At 43.6% G+C, this 23,831-nt stretch overlaps 1 protein-coding gene across 1 annotated transcript in view; it reads right to left on the reverse strand.

Annotated features, from left to right (window-relative positions):
* LOC110486396 (serine/threonine-protein kinase WNK4) overlaps nt 1-23,831 on the reverse strand; it is a 71,052-nt gene that overhangs the window by 3,711 nt on the left and 43,510 nt on the right. The window contains exons 5-17 of the mRNA XM_021557957.3: nt 15,018-15,106; nt 14,071-14,290; nt 13,510-13,924; nt 12,322-12,521; nt 11,745-11,815; nt 10,528-10,654; nt 10,241-10,357; nt 8,165-8,338; nt 5,397-5,451; nt 4,005-4,136; nt 1,996-2,885; nt 1,682-1,775; nt 649-1,228 (exon numbers count right to left, since the gene is read on the reverse strand). Coding sequence (XP_021413632.3) covers nt 649-1,228; nt 1,682-1,775; nt 1,996-2,885; nt 4,005-4,136; nt 5,397-5,451; nt 8,165-8,338; nt 10,241-10,357; nt 10,528-10,654; nt 11,745-11,815; nt 12,322-12,521; nt 13,510-13,924; nt 14,071-14,290; nt 15,018-15,106 — 3,164 coding nt within the window. The remainder of the gene's footprint in view (nt 1-648; nt 1,229-1,681; nt 1,776-1,995; nt 2,886-4,004; nt 4,137-5,396; nt 5,452-8,164; nt 8,339-10,240; nt 10,358-10,527; nt 10,655-11,744; nt 11,816-12,321; nt 12,522-13,509; nt 13,925-14,070; nt 14,291-15,017; nt 15,107-23,831) is intronic.

Consider the following 23,831-nt stretch of genomic DNA (forward strand, 5'->3'; position numbering starts at 1 on the left):
AATACAAGAGAGAGTGAATGGGACAGGGAAAGAGTTTCTGGAGAAGATGGTCAAGGTCAGGGGCAAGAAGAGTTTTATTAAGTTAGCTTGAATTGGTGTTTGTGTTTTCACAGTCAGGTCGTGAATTTGGAAGATAATTTTGGTTTAATGACCATTTGGAGTTGTCAAACCAAGTTCTAAGAATGTTCAAAACCTTATGTCATGCTCTAATGATGACAGTGGAGGCTGGTGGGAGGAGCTATAGGAGGACAGGCTCATCGTAATAACTGGAATGGAATAAATGGAAAGGTATCAAACATATGGAAACTGCATGTTTGACTCCGTTCCATTGATTCCATTTCAACCATTACAATGAGCCCATCCTCCTCCACCAGCCTCCACTGAATGACGATGCGTATGACCTTATTACACATGTTGATGTCAACAGTTCTTAGAAGTATTTTTAATTCAACTAGAGTGATAAAGACACACTTCTATTTCCTATCAACAGTGTGGCCATAACTCGTTTGTTTTGTTTTGGAGGACTGGGGAGGAACCGGTGACCTTGATTGGTGGAATAACGTTTTCTACTTTGACTGTGTGTTTGTTCACAACCTCAGAGACTTAACTTCAAAAACAGAAATGGTGCGCCTCCTCTCCTCCACTCACCTGTCCCTGAGTTCCTGTAGCTCCTCGCACATATCCTCGTTCTCGCTCTCTGTCTCGTCACTGCTGACATACGAGGCGCTGCGCGTGTAGCTCATCCAGGGCTGGTTCAGGTTGCTCCCACTGAACTGGAGGCTCCCCGCTGTACCCTCCCACAGGCTCAGGCTCAGCCTCCGACCCCCCCTTCTCCTCAGCTCCTCCTCCTCATCCTCCTCCTTCTCCTTGTCTGGCTCCTTGTCTGGCTCCTCCTCACTCTCCTGCTGGTCCTCCTGCTCTGTCTGCTTAGGGCCTCCAGGCAAGGACTGGGCGATGTCTAGGTTACACAGGGGCCCGCTGGGGGATCGCTGGGGAGGGGACACGGTTAAGGTGCTAACGCTGCTTTCTGATTCGCCCCCCTGCTCCTCGGTGCTGGTATCAGATTCACTGTCCCGGGAGGAAGGGCTGGTGCTAACGGTGACTGTGGGCGGGGTTTGGTGTTGTGGGTGGGTTTGGGGAGGATCCTGGGCGGGGCTAGCGGAGGCTGCAGGGATCTCTCTGCTGGGTGTGACTTGGAAACGGCCCACGGTAACTGTAGGCTTTTTCTCTGTTGGAGGGAGAGAGAGAGAGAGAGAGAGAGAAGAGAGCAAGGGGAGAGTGAGAGTTATGTCACGTTACGTAATTGACACCCATTATAATGGTGTTTGGAAAGAGTCATTGACATCAAGCCAGCCTACTCATCTACACAACAAAGTATTTCTCAAAGTTCATACTACAGGTTGGGCACTTGGGGGGCAGACTTAACTGTACAATGATTTAAGTCATGTTGCTTGAGAGAGTACCTTGGGGTCATACAAGTACACAGTAAAAAGTGAATTGATAAATTAATGATCCACAGTATCGTATATTAAGTTGCCATGGACACAGCAGGTGCAAAAATACAATGTGTTTTTTCCTGACATATCGGCTGCCTTGGAAACAGACAGTGTTTTAAAAATGTAGATTAATTAAAAATGAATTGACGTGATTGACTATTATTAGCTCGAGAGAGAGAGCTTACCCTCAGAGATAGGTGACAGTCTGTTTTTGGCAGCGTTTGCTCCCGACTCTGACACCACCAGGGGTGAAGAGGTTCTTAGCTTGGGTGAAGACACCTGCAGGGTAAAATAACAACATTCTTTAAGCTTTACCAGCTCAGTACTTTTATAATACACTGTGCCAGAACATGTTACAGGCACGTGTAATCTAGACAACACTGTAGAGGAACAGGTTTGAGGTTTTAAAGGTAAGGCAACACAGGTTGAAGCAAATTCATATCCCAGAGTATACACTTCATCTACATGTATATGAGCACATATTTATTAAGTGACTTACTGTGCTCTGTGGGCTGGCTGGAGCTGAGGAGGAGGGGGAGCTGGTGATAGAGGTGGAGGCTGAGCTGTCTGTCTGCTCCTGGAACCCCACCCTGGGCCCCAGCTGGCAATACATCTGGGGACTCACCCTGGATCCTGGAGGAGAGAGGCTGGAGCCAGCTTGCCTGAAAGCAGTCCCATCCACTAGCCCGCCAGGCTGGGGTAACCCTGGGGCTACGTTGGCTTTCAACAGGCCCTGTTGGTGCAGAGCCTGGGTGTCTGCATACTGCTGGCACATGTCCAGATACTGGCCTGCTGTTATCTGGCCCTGGGGTGGGTAGGGGCCCTCCCCTGGCATCAGCTGGGGAGGGCCAAACATGGAGGGGTGGTAGGAGCCAGACTGGGCTGGGTTCAGACCGCTGGGCATGGAGGTGGGGGGCATGAAGGACTGGGCCACGCTCATGGCCAGGGACAACACGTTGGCCAGGGAAAAGAGGGGCTGGTTGTGGCTGTTGGGGGGCCACATGCCTGGGTTCTGCTGCTGTTGGGCTGGAGGGGTGGGCTGGGGGGTACTGCCCACTACCTCACCCTTCAGAGGTAATGTTTCACCCCCCTGCTGCTGCCCTGGGGTGGCCGGCCTGGCAGGGGAGGAGGAAGGGGATGGGGAAGAGGAGGAGAGGTTGGAGTTGCTTAGGACCCGGTGGAGGGTCTCGGGGGTGAGGGTGGCGCTGGCGGGCTTTGAGGAGGTCTGGGTGAAAGGGAAGGGGAAGTGGGTGTTGGGGACATAGGGGGGCTTGGGGTACTGCTGGGGCAGGGGAAGCAGCTGATTGAGGGGCATCACGGGGGGCACGGCCTCAGGGTGGGAATACTGGGGGTAATGGGAAGCAGGCGGGTGGAAGGTCTGGGAAGAACCTGGAAGACGCATAAGGAATATTGGGGTTAGACTCATAAGTAGGGAAACAATCTGACTTATGACTGGTTGAATGGGTTCCATCCACAAACAGAATAAAGACCTGTTCTAAAGAGTTTATGTTATGTAGACATCATTCCCTTCTGCCTAGCACCACATATAAAGTAACCAATCAGTTATTTACAACATAAATCATAACTGGACCACCTGAGGAAAGACCTACTTTCACTCAGATACATATACAGTGACACAGTATTGGTTACATTCACTTTTCTTCTCACAAATGTAGATACTTCCTTCCTTTTTCAATCTTACCAATGGATAGAGATATCATTTCACAGCACGACTTCAGCTCAGTTAAGCACAGGTTCCCATGAAATCAAGGCATGTCAGTCAAAAGGAAATTTGACACCGCCCAGAGTGTCAAAAGTAATTACAGACCACAAAAATAAACAAAAGCTAAAACGTGTCAATGATGAATGGATTATGTAACTCACTAAACTCCTCTTTCACATTGCAGCTGCACATAAACCTTGCACCTGTTAAAACAGACTGAATGGCAACTCTCAGTAGATTTGAGACAGTGGGAAAATCCCCACTGTATCGGCCAGTAAACATTCTGAGAGAGACAGAGAATAAGAGAGGGTGCCTGAGAGGAGGAGGTGACACACAGTGCTGATAGCACTCTGCTCTACAGCAAACCTGAACACTAGAGGTGAGTGGGTGTGTCTGAGTGGGGATACCAGTTGTTCGAATAACCTTATGCCCATATATGCCCATATAGAGTATCACATGTTCTGTCTCCAATTGCCAGAAGGCCTATTGTTTCTAATGGAAATCTTCTTTCCTTCTTCTTCTGCCTATCTCACTGCCCGATTGGCAATATCAAAGTATATCAACACCGCTACTCAGACTACTACTGTAATAAGCATTGAAAGTCTAAGACTCAAAGTCTGATGTCCGAGGAGGAAAAAACAGTTACTTTTTTGTTATTGTAACATCCCAAACAGACGTGGCAGTTTCACTTATTAAGGATTCCAGCTATAAATGAAAGGTTTTTGTTTCTGTGGTTGATGGTGAGCAGCCAGACAGTTTTTCTGGGGTTGGAGTGTGGTACGTACTTGACGTGGTCTGGAAGGACTGAGAGCGGAGGGGGCGAACAGAAGGGACTGCCTTTGGGTCGATGTAGAAGTCTCCAACAGGTGCCACAGGAGACGAGCCTCGGAGCTGAGCAACGCTGCCTTCAGCAAAGTCTGGCCCAGAGAGACAAATAAACCCTTAGTGAATACAGTGATTACAGGCAGTGATTACAACTGTGAGTCTTCATGGGGAAGTCTCATAATTGCTTTGCACATGTAAACAGTATAGCTTCTGTCCCTCTCCTTGCCCCTACCTGGGCTCGAACCAGGGACCCTCTGCACACATCAACAACTGACACCCACGAAGCATCGTTACCCATCGCTCCACAAAAGCCGCGGCCCTTGCAGAGCAAGGGGAACAACTACTTCAAGGTCTCAGAGCGAGTGATGTCACCGATTGAAACGCTATTAGCGCGCACCCCACTAACTAGCTAGCCATTTCACATCGGTTACACACACATGGATTGTGAAATATTTGCCAATTATTATTTCAAAATTCTTCAAGCTCTGTCAAGGGTGTTGGGGATCATGGCTAGACAGCAATGTTCAAGTCTTTGTATAGATTTTCAAGCAGATTTAAGTCAAAACTGTAACTTGGCCACTTCATTTTTCATCCATTTTTGCCGATGTCAAGCATACCCATACCATGATGCAGCCACCACCATACTTGAAAATAAGGAGGCAGTTACTCAGTGATGTGTTGGATTTGCCACAAACATAAGGCTTTGCATTTAGGCCAAAACTTGTAGTCCTTTGCTGTGTTTTTTTTTTGCAGTATTACTTTAGTGCCTCGTTGCATACATCTGCATGTTTTGGAATATTTGTATTCTGTATATTTGTATTCTTCTTTACACGCTGTCATTTAGGTCATTATTGTAGAGTCACTACAATGTTGTTGATCCATCTTCAGTTTTCTCCCATCACAGCCATTGAACTGTAGCTGTTTTAAAATCATCAATGTCTGATTTGTTATTGTTGCCCATCTACCAATCACTGCCCTTCTTTATGAGGCATTCGAAAAGCTCCCTGGTTTTTGTAGTTGAAATTCAATACTTGACTGAGGGACCTTACAGATGTTGTACGTACAGGGAACAGAGGAATGGCTAGTCTAAACTAAGGGGGTAAATACTTATGCAACAAATATATTTTAGTTATTAAACTTTTACTAATTTGAAAACATTTGCAGAATTTTCTTTTTGCTTTGACATGGAGTATTTTGTGTAGATCAATGACAAAAAAATAAAATGAAATCTATTTCAATCCCACTTTGTAACACAACAAAATGTGAAAGAAGTTCAAGGGGGTGCAGACTTTCTATAGGCACTATAGAAACATACATCTATACATATATTGCACACAGGGAATCTTCCTTACCGGGCAAAGATGAAGAGGAATGTGTCCGTTCCAGTCCATGCGCATGTAAGTTTGGCTGAAATACAATCACAAAGCAAGTCAACCAATCAACTGTTGAAATCACTCCATGTCATATGCTGTCTTGCTGCAGAGGATTGCCATGCACTTGTTTTTGTTGTTATAAAGATGAGGGGCAAATAACCCAGGGCCTTGAAGTTGTTGTTCATTGTAAGTGGGACCAACAAGTGCATGGCAATGAAATGCCATGAAATGTCAGAATAATAGTAGAGAATGATTTATTTCAGCTTTTATTTCTTTCATCACATTCCCAGTGGGTCAGAAGTTTACATACACTCTATTAGTATTTGGTAGCATTGCCTTTAAATTGTTTAACTTGTGTCAAACGTTTCAGGTAGCCTTCCACAAGCTTCACACAATAAGTTGGGTGGATTTTGGCCCGTTCCTCCTGACTGAGCTGGTGTAACTGAGTCAGGTTTGTAGGCCTCCAGGCTCGCACACGCTTTGTCAGTTCTGCCCATAAATTCTCTATAGGATTGAGGTCAGGGCTTTGTGATGGCCACTCCAATACCTGGACTTTGTTGTCCTTAAGCCATTTTGCCACAACTTTGGAAGTATGCTTGGGGTCATTGTCCATTTGGAAGACCCATTTGCAACCAAGCTTTCACTTCCTGATTGATGTCATGAGATGTTGCTTCAATATATCCACATCATTTTCCTTCCTCATGTTGCTATCTATATTGTGAAGTACACCAGTCCCTCCTGCAGCAAGCACCCCCACAACATGATGCTGCCACCCCCGTGCTTCTTGGTTGGGATGGTGTTCTTCGGCTTGCAAGCCTCCCCCTTTTTCCTCCAAACATAACGATTGTCATTAAAGCCAAACAGTTCTATTTTTGTTTCATCAGACCAGAAGACATTTCTCCAAAAGGTACGATCTTTGTCCCCATGTGCAGTTGCAAACCGTAGTCTGGCTTTTTTATGGCGGTTTTGGAGCAGTGGCTTCTTCCTTGCTGAGCGGCCTTTCAGGTTATGTCGATATAGGACTCGTTTTACTGTGGATTTACATACTTTTGTACCTGTTTCCTCCAGCATCTTCACAAGGTCCTTTGCTGTTGTTCTGGGATTGATTTGCACCTTTCGCACCAAAGTACGTTCATCTCTAGGAGACAGAACACGTCTCCTTGCTGAGCGGTATGACGGCTGCGTAGTCCCATGGTGTTTATACTTGAGTACTATTGTTTGTGCAGATGATTATGGTACCTTCAGGTGTTTGGAAATTGCTCCCAAGGATGAACCAGATTTGTGGAGGTCCACAATTTTGTTTCTGAGGTCTTGGCTGATTTTTTGTCAAGCAAAGAGGCACTGAGTTTGAAGGTTGGCCTTGAAATACATCCACAGGTACACCTCCTATTGACTCAAATTATGTCAAATAGCCTATCAGAAGCTTCTAAAGCCATGACATAATTTTCTGGAATTTTCCAAGCTGTTTAAAGGCACAGTCAACTTTGTGTATGTAAACTTCTGACCCACTGGAATGATGATACAGTGAATTATAAGTGAAATAATCTGTCTGTAAACAATTGTTGGACAATAACTTGTGTCATGCACAAAGTAGATGTCCTAATCGACTCGCCAAAACTATAGTTTGTTACAAGAAATTTGTGGAGTGGTTGAATAACGAGTTTTATTGACTCCAACCTAAGTGTCTGTAAACTTCCGACTTCAACTGTATATATACACTGAACAACAATATAAATGCAACATGTAAAGTGTTATTCCCTTTTCCATGAGCTGAAATAAAATATCCCAGAATTGTTCCAAATGCACAAAAAGCTTATTTTTCTAAAATGTTATGCATAAATTTGTTCATTTCCTTATTAGTGAGCATTTCTCCTTCCTGACATGTGTGGCCTATCAAGAAGCTGATTAAACAGCATGATAATTACACAGGTGCACCTTGTGCTGAGGATATTAAAAGGACACTCTAAAATGTTCAGTTTGGTCACACAACACAATGCCACAGATGTCTCAAGTTTTGAGGGAGTGTGCAGTTGGCATGCTGACTGCAGGAATGTCCAACAGAGCTGTTGCCAGAGAATTTAATGTTCATTTCTCTACCATAAGCCGCCTCCAACGTTGTTTTAGAGAATTTGGCTGTATATCCAACAGACCACAAGTGACCACGCTAGCCCAGGACATACGGCTTCTTCATCTGCGGGATTGTCTGAGGAGGGGGAGGGAGATGCTGAGCAGTATTTCTGTCTGTAACAAAGCCCTTTTGTTGGGAAAAAGTAATTCTGATTGGCTGGGACTGGCTCCCAAGTGGGTGGCCCTATGCCCTCCTAGGCCCACCCATGGCTGCACCCCTGCCCAGTCATGTGAAATCAATAGATTAGGTCCTAATGAATTTATTTCTATTGACTGATTTTCTTATATGAACCCAAATTCGGTGAAATCGTAGAAATCGTTGCATGTTGCGTTTTTAGTTTTGTTCAGTATAGATGGTTGGTTTTGTAACTATTGTTGGTTCCACATAAAAATAAGACTTTTAAGGTTTAAGTGTTCATGAACCCTACATAGATGCTTCACAAATGATTGATATGCAGGTTCTACTGATGGTAATAGTACAGGTTTTTAACACACTGTATTGTGTTTTGTTTGGTCTGTGTACAGCTATATGCACATGTGGACCATGCCAACTATGGGCAGCAGCAGTGGTTAACCTGGCATCGTGGCACTGACCAATGATGTATGTCTATGGCACTGACCTGCGAGGCGGACAGGGTGCCCACTTCGCTGAGGTAGGGGTAGAGCTGGTGCGCAGCGTCCCCCAGACTCAGGGGCTCACCCCTCTTCATCAGGGCCTCTGCACGCTTGATGATGTCACGCATGCGGTAGATGAAGCCCTCCTGCTCAGAGGGAAGGATGAACTCATTGTGGACCTGAGGGAGTTAAATCAGTCAATCAATCAGTAAATGAATCATTCAATCAATTAAAACCGATATGAGTGAAGGAACAGTTAGATTTGACGATTGAGACAAACACGGACACAGATGGACAAAGTTAGGGAAGAAAGAGAGGAAGATTTTGAACGTGAGTAAACAATCATCTTTGCTTGTTGTTGTAAGGATTTCGTAACAGACACCCACTTAGCTAGCCCTGAAACATGGCTGTAGACTCCTAGCCGCTATAGGAGTCTATAGCCATGTGTCAGGGCTACCACTTAGGCAGATGGCTATTGGAGCAGTGAGTCGATAGCTTTCATACACACTAGTTTTGAAACTAGTTTTGCAAGTACAATGCAAAGTACAGGTAACTGCCAAAGTAAAGTGGAACATCAACATAAAGTGTCTTTTTATTTTATCTTTATTTATACAGGGTTTTCTCATTGAGATAACATCTCTTTTTCAAGAGAGACCTGGTCCAATAGTCTTAATAGGGTGTTGGGCCACCATGAACCAGAACAGCTTCAATGCACCTTGACATAGATTCAACAAGTGTTTGGAACTCTATTGGAGGGATGCGAGACCATTCTTCCATAAGAAATTTCATCATTTGGTGTTTTGTTGATGGTAGTGGAAAACACTCTTGGGCACCGCTCCAGAATCTCCCATAAGTGTTAAATTGGGTTGAGATCTGGTGACTGAAACAGCCATGGCATATGGTTTAGTGTTTTCATGCTCATCAAACTATTTGGTGACCACTCGTGCCCTGTGGATGGGGGCATTGTCATCCTATGGGGCATAGTCATGGTAGCCAAAATAATAGCCTGTCCAGGATTTTTGAACATGACCCTAAGCATGATGGGATGTTAATTGCTTAATTAACTCAGGACCCACACCTGTGTAGAAGCACCTACTTTTAGTATATTTTTTATCCCTCATTTGAAGTGTTTCCATTATTTTGGCAGTTACCTGTATGTTGAGATGAGATGGACACAACAACATAAAATACAGGACACCATATTCAGATGACAAGAGAGAAAACAGTATCTAAGCAAGCCTAAATATCGTATATATTAAATGATAAAAGAAGATATATCGTTTTTTTGTTCTAAGCTAAATTATCTAATGTCATTGGTAGATCAATTTGCCTATGGAACCTAAAAATGGTATAATACAAGTAATTTATCTTATTTCAATAAATGTTTCAAGATATATTATACTATTTAATATTAAGGTAAAATATATTGGAAAATATCTTGAAATAAGATAAATTACTTGTATTAAGCCTTTTATAGGTTAAAATAAGCAATCTGCCAATGGCGTTACATAATTTCGCTTGGTATGAATTATCACTCAATATAAGACATTTCGGCTTGTTTAGATGTCACTTTTTGCAGTGCACCAATTCAAAATGGTTCTCTGCGGTCATTTTCAGCTTGTTTTAATCCCATCAACTCCATGATGTGAGCAACTGCTATGATGTTTTAAGGATTAGAGAAATGTTCCCCCATGACTGGGTCATATTCAATCAAAACCGTTAACCATGCGTTCCCAGGGCCAAGGCCAAACAATATTCCTTCCAAAACTGTGAGAGATCTTGCTGGAATCCATGGTCAGTTTCACTTTCTTACACAGTAAATACTTTTCATTGATTGGATAATTAGATGTTATATTCTCAAGGAGCAAGCATAGTGTTCTTCTGTGTTCTCTGGGAAGTTATTGTTCTGCTTGAAAAAAGCCCAATGTTTTGTAACACTGGATGAGCTTACAGTAGCTCAGTGGATAAGAAATAGTTGAGTTAAAGACACACACACACACACACACACACACACACACACACACACACACACACACACACACACACACACACACACACACACACACACACAGTGCACTCACCATGACAGCAGCAATGTCCTCCGGGTTGTCTCCGTCCAGGTCAAACTTAAAGGTCACCATCTTACTGTTGTGAGTCTGGAGCTGACACTCCACCACACGGTCCACTTTGTCAGACAACTGGAAGAACAGGAGAAAAACGAGTGTTTATCCACTCAGAACACGTAGCCACTTTACAAGACCAAGGATGACTTGGATTGCAATCCTCTTTGTATGTGATTAATTCATTACAACTGCTAACTGACAGACAGACAGAGAGATAGAGAAACAGACAGACAGACATTCCATACCCCAGTGATTCGTAAGCGTGAGCGGGCTCTCCTCCTGAAGAGCTTGGTACCGGTACGTTTGTTGGCACTCTTTTCTGATAGGCCCTCATTGCCATCACTCAAGCCTGATGTCACATCAGAGGCATAGCTGTGGGGATAATCAGGAAGTGGGTTATGACAACTGCCCAGGAGATGTAACACTGTCATTTTGTTATTGATAATACTAACTACAAAAATGTTGACTACTAGCACGTACAGTACCAATACAACTGCTACTACTGAAAGTACAACAACAACTACTACTACTACTACTACTACTACTACTACTACTACTACTACTACTACTACTCTTATTTATACTACACAACTAATAATGAACTGGTTACTAATGAGGCTGTAGTGTATGACCAAACAAACCCCTGAGAGTCTTCTAACTCCTATTAAAAGGTTATGTCCATCCCACCCAGCTCCCAGAAGGAAAATGCCTATTAAGACCATTGACCTTCTCCCCCGAGACCATTATGGATTACATTCAGAAAGGCACCTGAAGGGAAGGAAGTGCTCTGATGCCTCTTGCTCCACTCTCGCTCTAATTGCACACAGGAAATGGGGTAATTGGAGGATGAGGGCAGGGGGAGGATGGGGGAGAGAGAGAGAGAGAGTGTGTGTGTGTGTGTGTGTGTGTGTGTTAGGTGAGTGTGTGTTAGGTGTGTGTGTGTGTGTTAGGTGAGTGTGTGTTAGGTGAGTCACAGGAGAAAAGGAAGCACACTCCAACGGAGCTCTTTAAACAGACATTCACGTAGCATCATTCATCAAAGTGTTGTTCGCCACAACAGACTCGCTCGCTATTTCCCATGGGGATAGAGAACAACACACAGGCTCTAAAAAAGATCCCCTTCATGTTCACTCACACCTGTCCTGTTTTAATAATACTACCGGAAATGTGTGTTAACTGCAGAGATACCCATTAGACAGAGAAGTTATCCATTCTACTTTTATTTATTTAATTTAACTAGTTAAAAGCAGCAAAGTGCTCGTATAGTGGTTGTATATTTCTATAGTACATTTGAAATGTTTGTTCCTTTGTTGGGCCTTTGTTGTCTTGATTGCAACACTGCCATACACACATCACATTATACTTAGATACTGGCCATAAGGTGTGTGGGGCAGGCCTTTGCCTTTCTTTATACCCTGAACAACACCCCCATCATGGAAGGTTCTACATGTGTTTGGGTTACCTGTCGACAGGAGAAGAGAAACCACTGGCATTTCCTGACTGGGGCATGGTAGTGTTGGATACAGCGATACTCTGGGGGAGGGACAGAGGGTCAGAATAGTCTGTTGAGGTAGGGTGCTAAAATTAAACATTAATGGCTTATCAACTCATCACTCTAATCATAAACACATATCCCCGTTATATATAACTAGTAGGGCCCAGAAACTTTCCTGGTAAGGTGTTGTGTAAGAGTCCTAACTGGATATAACACCTTTTATAAACTGGCTGGTACGAGCCCTGAATGCTGATTGGCTGACAGCTGTGTTATATGACAAAACATTTATTTTTACTTCTCTAACTACGTTGGTAACCAGTTTATAATAGCAATAAGGCACCTCTGTGGTTTGTGATGTATGGCCAATATACCACAGCTAAGGGCTATGTCCAAGAACAGCCCTTAGCCATGGTATATTGGCCATATACCACGCCTTATTGCTTAAATATAACAGTTATAAGAAGTCATGATAATTAATATTTGGACTGTTGAGCTTTACATCCATAGAAATATAAACCTCAAGAACTTCATACAGGCTACCTACCGAGGGGAAGCGGAGAGCTGGGATTGGTGGAGTGTCAGGGGGAGGAGCCTTGATGGCCAGGGCCTCGATGTGAGGGATCTCCAGGGGCAACGGAACAGGAGTGATGGAGGAAGGGGTGAAATTAACAGGAGGCTGGAGATGGGGATCCCCGAGATCCTGGAAGCCAGAGGAGCTCAGGTAGCCATCCATTTCGCAGTCGGCTGCCATGGAGACACCATGGTTAAAGGAAGGGAAGTGGGAGGGAAGAGACAGACAGGCGTTAACATGTTATCAATCTCTTCTTTATGTCATGTACCCCTGACTGTGTTCAACATATACTGTAAAGGATATGTCTTGTCTGGAAATAATGTATACTCAATGTTTCTTGTTATTTGTTAATGAAAAAAAATCCAAAGGGGTCCTTTTTGGGCTCCACTAACAGGCACCGTGAGGGACGGCTACATGGATTAGTAGGGCTAGAGGGTAACCACAACAAATGGACAGATGCATAACTGCAAAAGATTAGCCTACTTAAGAAATATATAAAAAACACATAGGATCTACACAGGGCTATGTAGCACGTGCCCTAGGCAAAGTCTGTTGAGCCAACAGTTTCCAGTACAGATATAAGGAAACACGTGGGCCCATGCACACACATACACACACCGTGCAGCTGTGATACTGTAATACCAAATCCAGGGCATGAGCATGTCAGCAATGAATGTTTGAAGCATGTTTTGGCTAAACCTTCCACATATATCAGCGAGTATGTGCCACAGGTACCAATCTTGAAGGTTGTGTGAATAGTGTATCTGTGTTCTATATCTTTTTTATGGTAAACTTGTGGACCATGCTTATCTATCTGCGTTATAGGCCAGGCCAATGCACTTTGCATGTTGCCTAGACATGAGAAGGCTCGACTGTACATGCTGTCTGTGGGCAAATGTGTAGCTTCAGGAGTTCAGCTACGAAGCGACACAAGGTTGGGATAAATGTGTCTGCTATACATGACCATGTGATTACAGTATAGTGCAGTGGTTCTCAAACCTCTCCTCGGATACCCCCAGCCGCTCCAGAGCTAGCAACCCTGATTCAACTTGTTAACGGATCATCAAGCCCTTGAATAGATGAATCAGTTGAGCTAGGTCACGTCCGAGGGTCCCCGAAGGAGAAGTTTGAGAACCACTGGTATAGTGACTGTATCCTCACACGTGGCAGAGGAGTATCTGGCATGTCTGATGTTGTAGTGCAGCCGCTGGTCTGCCTCCTGCTCCTCCGTCTCTGCTGTGAAGCTGGCGTTTATCCCCGAATCCACCGAGCCGTTAGCCACGGATATCCCCGGCCTCGACACCGTCCGAGTGGGCGGACTCTGGGCAGGGGGTGCCGAGACAGGGGCGGGGTTGGACTGTTTAATGGGAAGGGCTATTTGAGGTTTGGGGGTGGGCGATTCTGGCTCGGGGGCCAACTCTGGTTCTTCCTCAATGACAGTTTCCTGTTGTTGGCGCAAGGCCTCCTCGGCCATCCGGCGCTGCTTCTCCCGCTGCCGCTTGATGGCTGTGGCGCGGTCCCGGATGGCTTTGGCCACCAGCTTGTAATCTGCCTCACAGACGAAGCCCAGCACCACCTAGGGGGAGGGGGGAGAGGATGAGGGAGAGGGAAGGAAAGGGGGTGGTGAGGGAGAAGTTTAGGGAGAGGGGAGAGCAATCAGTGAACTTGACACTTGAGATCCACAAAATGTGAAAGGGGTACAGAAATCCATCAACAACCCACCATCTCCTGGGCCACCTCCTCGGGTACATCCTTGTAGAGTTCAAACAGGAACTCGATGGCGTTGTTGTCCTTGTACTTCCCATGCAGCTTCTTGGTGTCGTCCATACGCAGCCACAGCTTCAGGCCAGACTTCACCGTGTCGTCCTCCTCCGCCAGCTCAACATGGACGCCATTGTTCTCCTTGAAGAAGGTGTGTTCCAGCAGGTCTTGGATGGTGTACCTGGAGAGGCCACCGTTTTCTTAGTTCTATAATCCATTGAATTGAATATTACTGTATTTTCTCAGTCTGTTCTTTTTATAGTCATTAACTAAACATGTGGGACAAAAACAGTATTTTACTATAGGTGGGTGGATGTGGTGAGTCAGACTCTGTGCCACTTTAGACTATTGACACACAGCCAAAGGAGAGAGATGGATAGGTGTGTAATGTAATGTGCCCCTATTTAACAACAGGTCAGATGTTATCTCATTGGAAACCCAGGGGGCCTGAACCCTGACAACATTTGAATTATGTCTGAAGTCGTTTCTCACTGTTATTTTTAGCTCATAACATAATTCGATCAATGCTTTGAAAGAGAATGAGAAAATAGAAAAGCTAATCATAAAACTGTTTTCTTGAGGGCATTTACACAGTTGTTGGCTGAGACTGATACAATTTATTTTGTTTCAATGTCAGCGCCCTTAGATTAATGTTGGAGAGAGAGCGACAAAGAGTCTAGACAAACTAGCTTGACAGGTATAATATCCTTTGTCTAGGAGGAACAAAACTGTCGGTCTAATGTTTGCACACACACACACACACACACACACACACACACACACACACACACACACACACTTCAACCTAGAATCTTTCCAACATTTGATACCACACCACCGCAGTGCCAGACTGAAAGCGGATGTCTGAGGTAAGGTGAGTAAAGAGAATTCCTATCTGATTACTCTACCTCTGGTCTGTATTTATGCGGATGCATCCCTCTATGATCCCTTTCAACTCAGGGACTTTTACTTTGAAGAAGCTGTCCGGCTTAATTCCCTGTGAGGAGAAAGAAGGAGAGGGGAAAAGAGGAACGGTTAGATATGTCACCGATGTCAATCACTCCACCATTTGGGAGAGGAGAGGACTGACGCAGACAGAAGGACCCCTGAAGCAGAGTATGTGAGCAGAGTGGAGTTGGAGCAGAGCGGGGAGTGGAACGTGCCCAATTTGACTGGAGTGAGGAGCGAGATTCCCAAAGGCTGGAGCTTCGGCCTTCGCAACCGCTCCAATTTCACTCCAGTAGAGCTCACTTCACGAGCTCAGGGCATGCCCGGCCCAGCATGCATTTGTAGTCTACTTGGGTGCTGCTATAGCCCCTTGCTTTAGCTACTGTCATGAAGTTCCCTAAATATTTTAATTAAAAAAAACACACAGGTGCAAAATCAAGGTGACTTACAAAGATGAGGACCAAGAGCAAGAGAGGGAGTGTGGTGATATAGCAAAGTATTTCTAAACAAAAATCGGATCTCTTAAAAGATTCCTTTATTTTTGTTCTATTATCTATACAATAGACCATAATTGATTTGGGCCCAATAAGTCTGGCATATTCCAACTTTCAAGGAGCTTTCTGTTTTGATTGGGTTATTTTGCCTAAAAACATCCCTGACCAGCCTGGCAAGAGTGGCCAAAAGGGTGTTTAGCTTCCCCAATGGCTCTGCAAGCTCGAAAAATTCTCTGCTGCAGGCCTGCTCTCCAGGCACCATGGAATGAGCCTGAAGCCACAGACTCCGTCGAAACTTGGGTTTCTAAAAATGAATTGAAAGGCACTGTAAACTGAGCCCAATAAGGCATTTTTATTTTAATTCTAACTATAATCTGGGTGGTTCGAACTCTGAATGCTGATTGGCTGACAGCCGTAGTATATCAGACTGTATACCACGGGTATGACAAAACATTTATTTTTACTGCTCTAATTACATTGGTAACAAGTTTAGAATAGCAATAAGGCACCTCTGGGGTTTGTGGTATATGGCCAATATACCACAGCTAAGGGCTGTATCCAGGCACTCCGCATTGCGTCATGCATAAGACCCGTCCTTAGCCGTGGTATATTGGCCATATACCACACTTCCTCGTGCCTTATTGCTTAAGTAAGTCACAGCCTATATAGGCAATTTATAGACTATAATTATTTAATACAATGAAATGTTGTTTAAATGCTGAGCACTTAATGTCCCTGACTCCCTACCAGCCTAGTGTGTCACATTCACAAATGCTTCACAATTCATTTCTTTGTAGCTATAGCCTTGAAATAATTGAAATGATACAGCATAAATAATCATTTTTGTTCCTTCTTAGTCTCCCTGTCTGGCGCCTGACCTATTTAGTATTAATATGCTGTTTAATATGACATGTAGCCTATTTGAAATAATGAGCGCTTCTTACATTCACCTATTCATGTTTATTAAAATACTTTTCATTCAAATCATATCAAATCAAATTTATTGCTCACATACACGTGTTGAGCAGATGTTATTGTGGGTGTAGCGAAATGCTTGTGTATGGTTTGGTTTCAATACTTCAAAACCAAAAGGTAGGTCCAGGTCGTCACAAAAAATAGATGGGTGTTGGTTAAATTGTGATTTTAATGAATGGAGCAAATTTGGAGCGGTTGGAAAGGACATAGAGTGCCGAAGCGGTGCTCCATGAGCAATGAGCAGATAGCCAACCGCTCAACTCCGCTCACCTCCTACTCTGTCCTGAAGGAGCCAGGGTGATACGGGAGTGAGGAGTGAAGGACAATGTGGAGATTTTTCCCTAGCCTGCCCTACACCACTATGATGGATGGAATACTTTCTAAGTGTGTCTATATGCTTCACAGTAGATGTACATCCTCTATTCACATTGGTAGATCTCCTGAGCAGAATACCTTTAAATGTGAAATATACAGTGAGGGAAAAAAGTATTTGATCCCCTGCTGATTTTGTACGTTTGCCCACTGACAAAGAATTGATCAGTCTATAATTTTAATGGTAGGTTATTTGAACAGTGAGAGACAGAATAACAACAAAAAAATCCAGAAAAACGCATGTCAAAAATGTTATAAATTGATTTGCATTTTAATGAGGGGAATAATTATTTGACCCCTCGGCAAAACATGACTTAGTACTTGGTGGCAAAACTCTTGTTGGCAATCACAGAGGTCAGACGTTTCTTGCGGTTGGCCACCAGGTTTGCACACATCTCAGGAGGGATTTTGTCCCGCTCCTCTTTGCAGATCTTCTCCAAGTCATTAAGATTTCGAGGCTGACGTTTGGCAACTCGAACCTTCAGCTCCCTCCACAGATTTTCTATGGGATTAAGGTCTGGAGACTGGCTATGCCACTCCAGGACCTTAATGTGCTTCTTCTTGAGCCACTCCTTTGTTGCCTTGGCCGTGTGTTTTGGGTCATTGTCATGCTGGAATACCCACCCACGACCCATTTTCAATGTCCTGGCTGAGGGAAGGAGGTTCTCACCCACAATTTGACGGTACATGGCCCCGTCCATCGTCCCTTTGATGCGGTGAAGTTGTCCTGTCCCCTTAGCAGAAAAACACCCCCAAAGCATAATGTTTCCACCTCCATGTTTGACGGTGGGGATGGTGTTCTTGGGGTCATAGGCAGCATTCCTCCTCCAAACACAGCGAGTTGAGTTGATGCCAAAGAGCTCCATTTTGGTCTCATCTGACCACAACACTTTCACCCAGTTGTCCTCTGAATCGTTCAGATGTTCATTGGCAAACTTCAGACGGGCATGTATATGTGCTTTCTTGAGCAGGGGGACCTTGCGGGCGCTTCAGGATTTCAGTCCTTCACGGCGTAGTGTGTTACCAATTGTTTTCTTGGTGACTATGGTCCCAGCTGCCTTGAGATCATTGACAAGATCCTCCCGTGTAGTTCTGGGCTGATTCCTCACCGTTCTCATGATCATTGCAACTCTGAGATCTTTTTGTTGTTATTCTGTCTCTCACTGTTCAAATAACCTACCATTAAAATTATAGACTGATAATTTCTTTGTCAGTGGGCAAATGTACAATATCAGCAGGGGATCAAATACTTTTCCCCCTCATTGTATACAGTGCCTTGCGAAAGTATTCGGCCCCCTTGAACTTTGCGACCTTTTGCCACATTTCAGGCTTCAAACATAAAGATATAAAACTGTATTTTTTTGTGAAGAATCAACAACAAGTGGGACACAATCATGAAGTGGAACAACATTTCTTGGATATTTCAAACTTTTTTAACAAATCAAAAACTGAAAAATTGGGCGTGCAAAATTATTCAGCCCCTTTACTTTCAGTGCAGCAAACTCTCTTCAGAAGTTCAGTGAGGATCTCTGAATGATCCAATGTTGACCTAAATGACTAATGATGATAAATACAATCCACCTGTGTGTAATCAAGTCTCCGTATAAATGCACCTGCACTGTGATAGTCTCAGAGGTCCGTTAAAAGCGCAGAGAGCATCATGAAGAACAAGGAACACACCAGGCAGGTCCGAGATACTGTTGTGAAGAATTTTAAAGCCGGATTTGGATACAAAAATATTTCCCAAGCTTTAAACATCCCAAGGAGCACTGTGCAAGCGATAATATTGAAATGGAAGGAGTATCAGACCACTGCAAATCTACCAAGACCTGGCCGTCCCTCTAAACTTTCAGCTCAAACAAGGAGAAGACTGATCAGAGATGCAGCCAAGAGGCCCATGATCACTCTGGATGAACTGCAGAGATCTACAGCTGAGGTGGGAGACTCTGTCCATAGGACAACAATCAGTCGTATATTGCACAAATCTGGCCTTTATGGAAGAGTGGCAAGAAGAAAGCCATTTCTTAAAGATATCCATAAAAAGTGTTGTTTAAAGTTTGCCACAAGCCACCTGGGAGACACACCAAACATGTGGAAGAAGGTGCTCTGGTCAGATGAAACCAAAATGGAACTTTTTGGCAACAATGCAAAACGTTATGTTTGGCATAAAAGCAACACAGCTGAACACACCATCCCCACTGTCAAACATGGTGGTGGCAGCATCATGGTTTGGGCCTGCTTTTCTTCAGCAGGGACAGGGAAGATGGTTAAAATTGATGGGAAGATGGATGGAGCCAAATACAGGACCATTCTGGAAGAAAACCTGATGGAGTCTGCAAAAGACCTGAGACTGGGACGGAGATTTGTCTTCCAACAAGACAATGATCCAAAACATAAAGCAAAATCTACAATGGAATGGTTCAAAAATAAACATATCCAGGTGTTAGAATGGCCAAGTCAAAGTCCAGACCTGAATCCAATCGAGAATCTGTGGAAAGAACTGAAAACTGCTGTTCACAAATGCTCTCCATCCAACCTCACTGAGCTCGAGCTGTTTTGCAAGGAGGAATGGGAAAAAATGTCAGTCTCTCGATGTGCAAAACTGATAGAGACATACCCCAAGCGACTTACAGCTGTAATCGCAGCAAAAGGTGGCGCTACAAAGTATTAACTTAAGGGGGCTGAATAATTTTGCACGCCCAATTTTTCAGTTTTTGATTTGTTAAAAAAGTTTGAAATATCCAATAAATGTCGTTCCACTTCATGATTGTGTCCCACTTGTTGTTGATTCTTCACAAAAAAATACAGTTTTATATCTTTATGTTTGAAGCCTGAAATGTGGCAAAAGGTCGCAAAGTTCAAGGGGGCCGAATACTTTCGCAAGGCACTGTTTATGATAAATATCTAAATGGAGTTAAAGGTTTCGTTGTTATCGGTAACTTTAGGTCGTGTTGTCATCGGTAACAGTTGCCCGGACACCCTGCCCAGAGGCACAATGTCAAAAAACAGTGGCCCACAGTTCAATGGTGTTCCCGTCAGAGACATTCTCTGTGGGCCATCGTCATAAAGTTCAGACATAATGGAGCATGGCTATGCACACAAACAAACACGAACAAACGCACGCACCAACACACACACAAAGAGGAGGGTTCGACTGTGTCCAAACCCATTCACTGTTTGGTTTCTCTCTGAATTCTACGGCTAGTTAGAACTAAAGGTCGAATGTGGTGAGAGAGTGGTGGTGTGTGTAAGAGTATTGCGGTGCTAGCCTGTTAGCTAATGGTTTTGTACACAAACACTCCGGTCATGATACATAATGTCCAAACCCATCGAGAGCATGCAGGTCTGTGTGGGTGCAGAGCACTGAATACTAACTACCATGTGGTTTCCTAAAGGGCAGTCAGCTCATAACTCATGTTTATTTGGTTTAGACACAAATGTTCAGTGATGTAATACAAAATGTACAAAACCATCTAGAGGATAGTGATGGGTATAACAGGTGTCCATACAGTAGCTGTCGTGACCGGATACAAATAGAGAGAGACTTCCTATGGGGCTGTTAGCTAATAGCTAACGTAGCATGAGCATGAATACCAAGCAGCAGCCAGATACTCACTACACAGTAGCCTTAGCCAGCGTGGATGTGAATACAATGACTGGGTCACACAGATAAATGGGATACTTCCTATAATGCTGTGTGTTAATGCTTAGAGGTGATGCATGGCCAATATGCTCTTTAGGTTTATGAGGTAACTATCACCAGACACAGCGCAAGGAGTTCAGGTAGGGTGAGAGAAACAACCAACAGGGTGTCCTACTGAACAATCTGCATGAACAAACACATTACATTCACACACTATAAAGCCAATGTCACACACAGAACCACACACGTATACAGACACGGCTACATCACTAGACCACAGGTCTTTTCAGTGAAAGGATGGGAAACATGGTGTGGGTGGAAAGAAGATAAACGCTTCAAGAAGAGCTATTACCACAAGAAACGATTAAGTCATTCTCCCCTTTGAAGCTTCATGAACAGAACATGCAAGTCTAGCAGAGGAGATAACACATTTCATTGAGGTGATAAGACTCCCCGACAGAGGAAAATACCACTATTTCACAGTCTGTCGCCTCCATGGCCTCCACAGATTAAACAAGGCCTGGAGGGTCAAGGTCTGGAGTTACTGAGCGGAAAAGCAAGGTAAACCTCCTGGGTGTAAAATGTACGAGGCAGAAACAACAAGATGACAACAACGAGAAATGGAATGGGAAGCCTGGTCCTCGTTTATCACACACACGCATACACACACACGCACACACAGAAATCGTTTAACACAAGAGTACAAAGTGTGAGCGGAGTTGATCACAAGATTTTCAGCCAAAGGAACCTGTCTGCACAAAGTGAGTGTTGTAATGCAGCTTGTTTTTTTATTACATAACTCCTCAAAAAAGACTATGAAAACTATGTGAGATAATATTGGATTAAAGCAGGGGTGTCAAAGTCAAATGGACGGAGGGCCAAATAAAAAAATCAGCTACAAGACGAGGGCCGGACTGTTCGAATGTTCATTGAAAAAATTTTAAATGACGCATATAGTCTAGTGAACCTAATTGAACCTACTGAAAACCTAACAAATATATTACAATATGATCAGATAAATAAAGCAATATTTTCTTATGGCTCTGTCAGTAATCTTTAATTTTCAACAGACACAAAAGACAAATTTCCTTTATATAAATATCCCCATAACATGAACATTAAATGAAAGAAACCGGTATTCAAGGCACCATCAGTAGACTATATTTTCTATTTTAGCAAAAGTGGGCTAAATTTACTTCAAAGAAAAAACAATAATAGCAATTTTCTATCATCCACTCAACTGAAATATTTTTAAAATATAATTGGATTGAAATACAAAAAAATAAAGTGCAAAAATCTATTAATCAAAAACAACACTTTGTTTAAGGAGAAGTAACATGCAGTGAAAACAAATATTAAATTTTAACTTTTAAACTTGAACTGAGTAAAAACTCTAAATATGTGATTGCACAGTAATGTTCACTTGTTTGAGGTTGAGGGTGATACTTGGTGGTGTCCCATCTTTTCCACAAGTTCATCAATGTTCGGGGTAAGGCTCTGAGCTGAAGAAATCCTCAGAATTGAGTGGAGGTGTTCAGCAGTAAGTCGACTTCTGTGTGATGTTTTGCAATGTCAGAAATGTCGGTGCTCTCATCCACAGCCAAGGAATATGCAATAAAATCTTTTCCCTTTTTCACAAGCTGCTCTTTTAGATTGATGGACAACTGGTCTACTCTCTCGGCAATGGTGTTTCTGCTCAGACTCACATTTAAAAAGAGTTGCCTTTTTTCTGGGCAAACTTCGTCACAAACTTTAATCATGCAGTTTTTGATGAAATCCCCCTCCGTAAATGGCCGGGCTGATTTAGCGATCTCTTCTGCCAAAATAAAACTGGCCTTGACAGCAGCCTGGCCTTGTGATTTGGCTTTTTTGAACAGAGCCTGTCGAGATTTGAGGCCTCGTTTTAATTCCTCTGCCTTTTGTAGCCTTTGTTCCATGTCCATATTCTTGTTTTTGTCCGCGTGTTTCGTTTCATAATGTCATCTCAGATTATACTCTTTCAGTACCGCCACACTTTCTCCACACAGAAGACACACAGGTTTTCCAGCTACCTTCGTGAACATATACTCCGACTCCCACCTTGTTTGAAACCCCCGGTTCTCAGTATCCACCTTCCGTTTTGCCATTTTTGATGGGTATCTGAAAGTAAATTTTACTGTGATGCTGACGACTGCTGTGCCAATAAATATTGAAATGAAGCAGCCTACTGCTCGGTGCGTCACCTTTGCATTGTGGGAAATGTAGTATTGGTGCGTGTAAAAGATCTGCGGGCTGCCGGCTTGCTGCGGGCCGGTTCTAATAATAAATCAAGATCATCCCAGGGGCCGTAAAAAACCTTCCCCGCGGGCCTTGACTCTGACATATGTGGATTAAAGAAACAGTGGCATATTTGTGGAGGAACTTTAAATTGCTCAGCCAGTTCCATGTGACGAATAGTGTGAAATACGTAGAAGTAAAAAAAAAAAAATTGGAGAGGACCAGTGAGATTTGACAAATGTGTTTTTTTCCGGTGGTGACGACAATGGCCCCAAATGCTCCTCTTTTCCCACTAAAGTGAGGGGAGGCAGCGGGACTTACTAATGGAAAATGGACTCTATCAAATTCTCTGGTGTTATCCGAGCAGATAATTGCAGCGTTTAACTACGTAAGAGAAAAAAGGAAGGGAAAAGACATAATAACAAAACAAACAAGACATTCTAAGTAACAAAAATTGAGAGAAAAAAAATCTAAATGGTCTCCGTCTTAACGGCTGATATGAAAAACCATCTGAAAACATGAATAAACCCTTCAGTCTTTAGAGATGCTTAGGGAGGAGCCTGCTCTGTACAGTGGCTTTTGTTGGTCGGTGACATCAGCCCAACATCTCCCCAATGTCCTGACCCACCGGGAATCTGAGGTGTACTGAGGACATGAAGTCCTGAGATACAGAGCCAACCACTCCCCCCAACTGAATGAATAGAATTAATGAATGGAAAGTCTGTTTTTAGAAGAGAGAAAGAGACAGGGAGATGAGTTGAAGATGGAGAGATATTGGAGGATATTATCTTCTGGAAGACAGACATCATAATGGACGCTCTCTATGATCCAATCTCCAAGGCATGGCAAGAACAATGTCAAACGGAAGGTTAATGAGAGATGATGGGTCTCTTGATTAGGGCCCCAAACCTCCATTCCATATATTGCAATTGGTAAAATTACACAATTTAATATTTTGCACCAGATTTGGATAGGAATATTTATTTTTGAGAACTCTCTCGCTTTATCTCTGTCTCTCCCTCCCCTTCTCTCTT

Source organism: Oncorhynchus mykiss, chromosome 13 (genome assembly GCF_057628025.1).
Source record: "Oncorhynchus mykiss isolate SJ-2025 chromosome 13, ASM5762802v1, whole genome shotgun sequence".
In the NCBI taxonomy this organism is placed as follows: domain Eukaryota; kingdom Metazoa; phylum Chordata; class Actinopteri; order Salmoniformes; family Salmonidae; genus Oncorhynchus; species Oncorhynchus mykiss.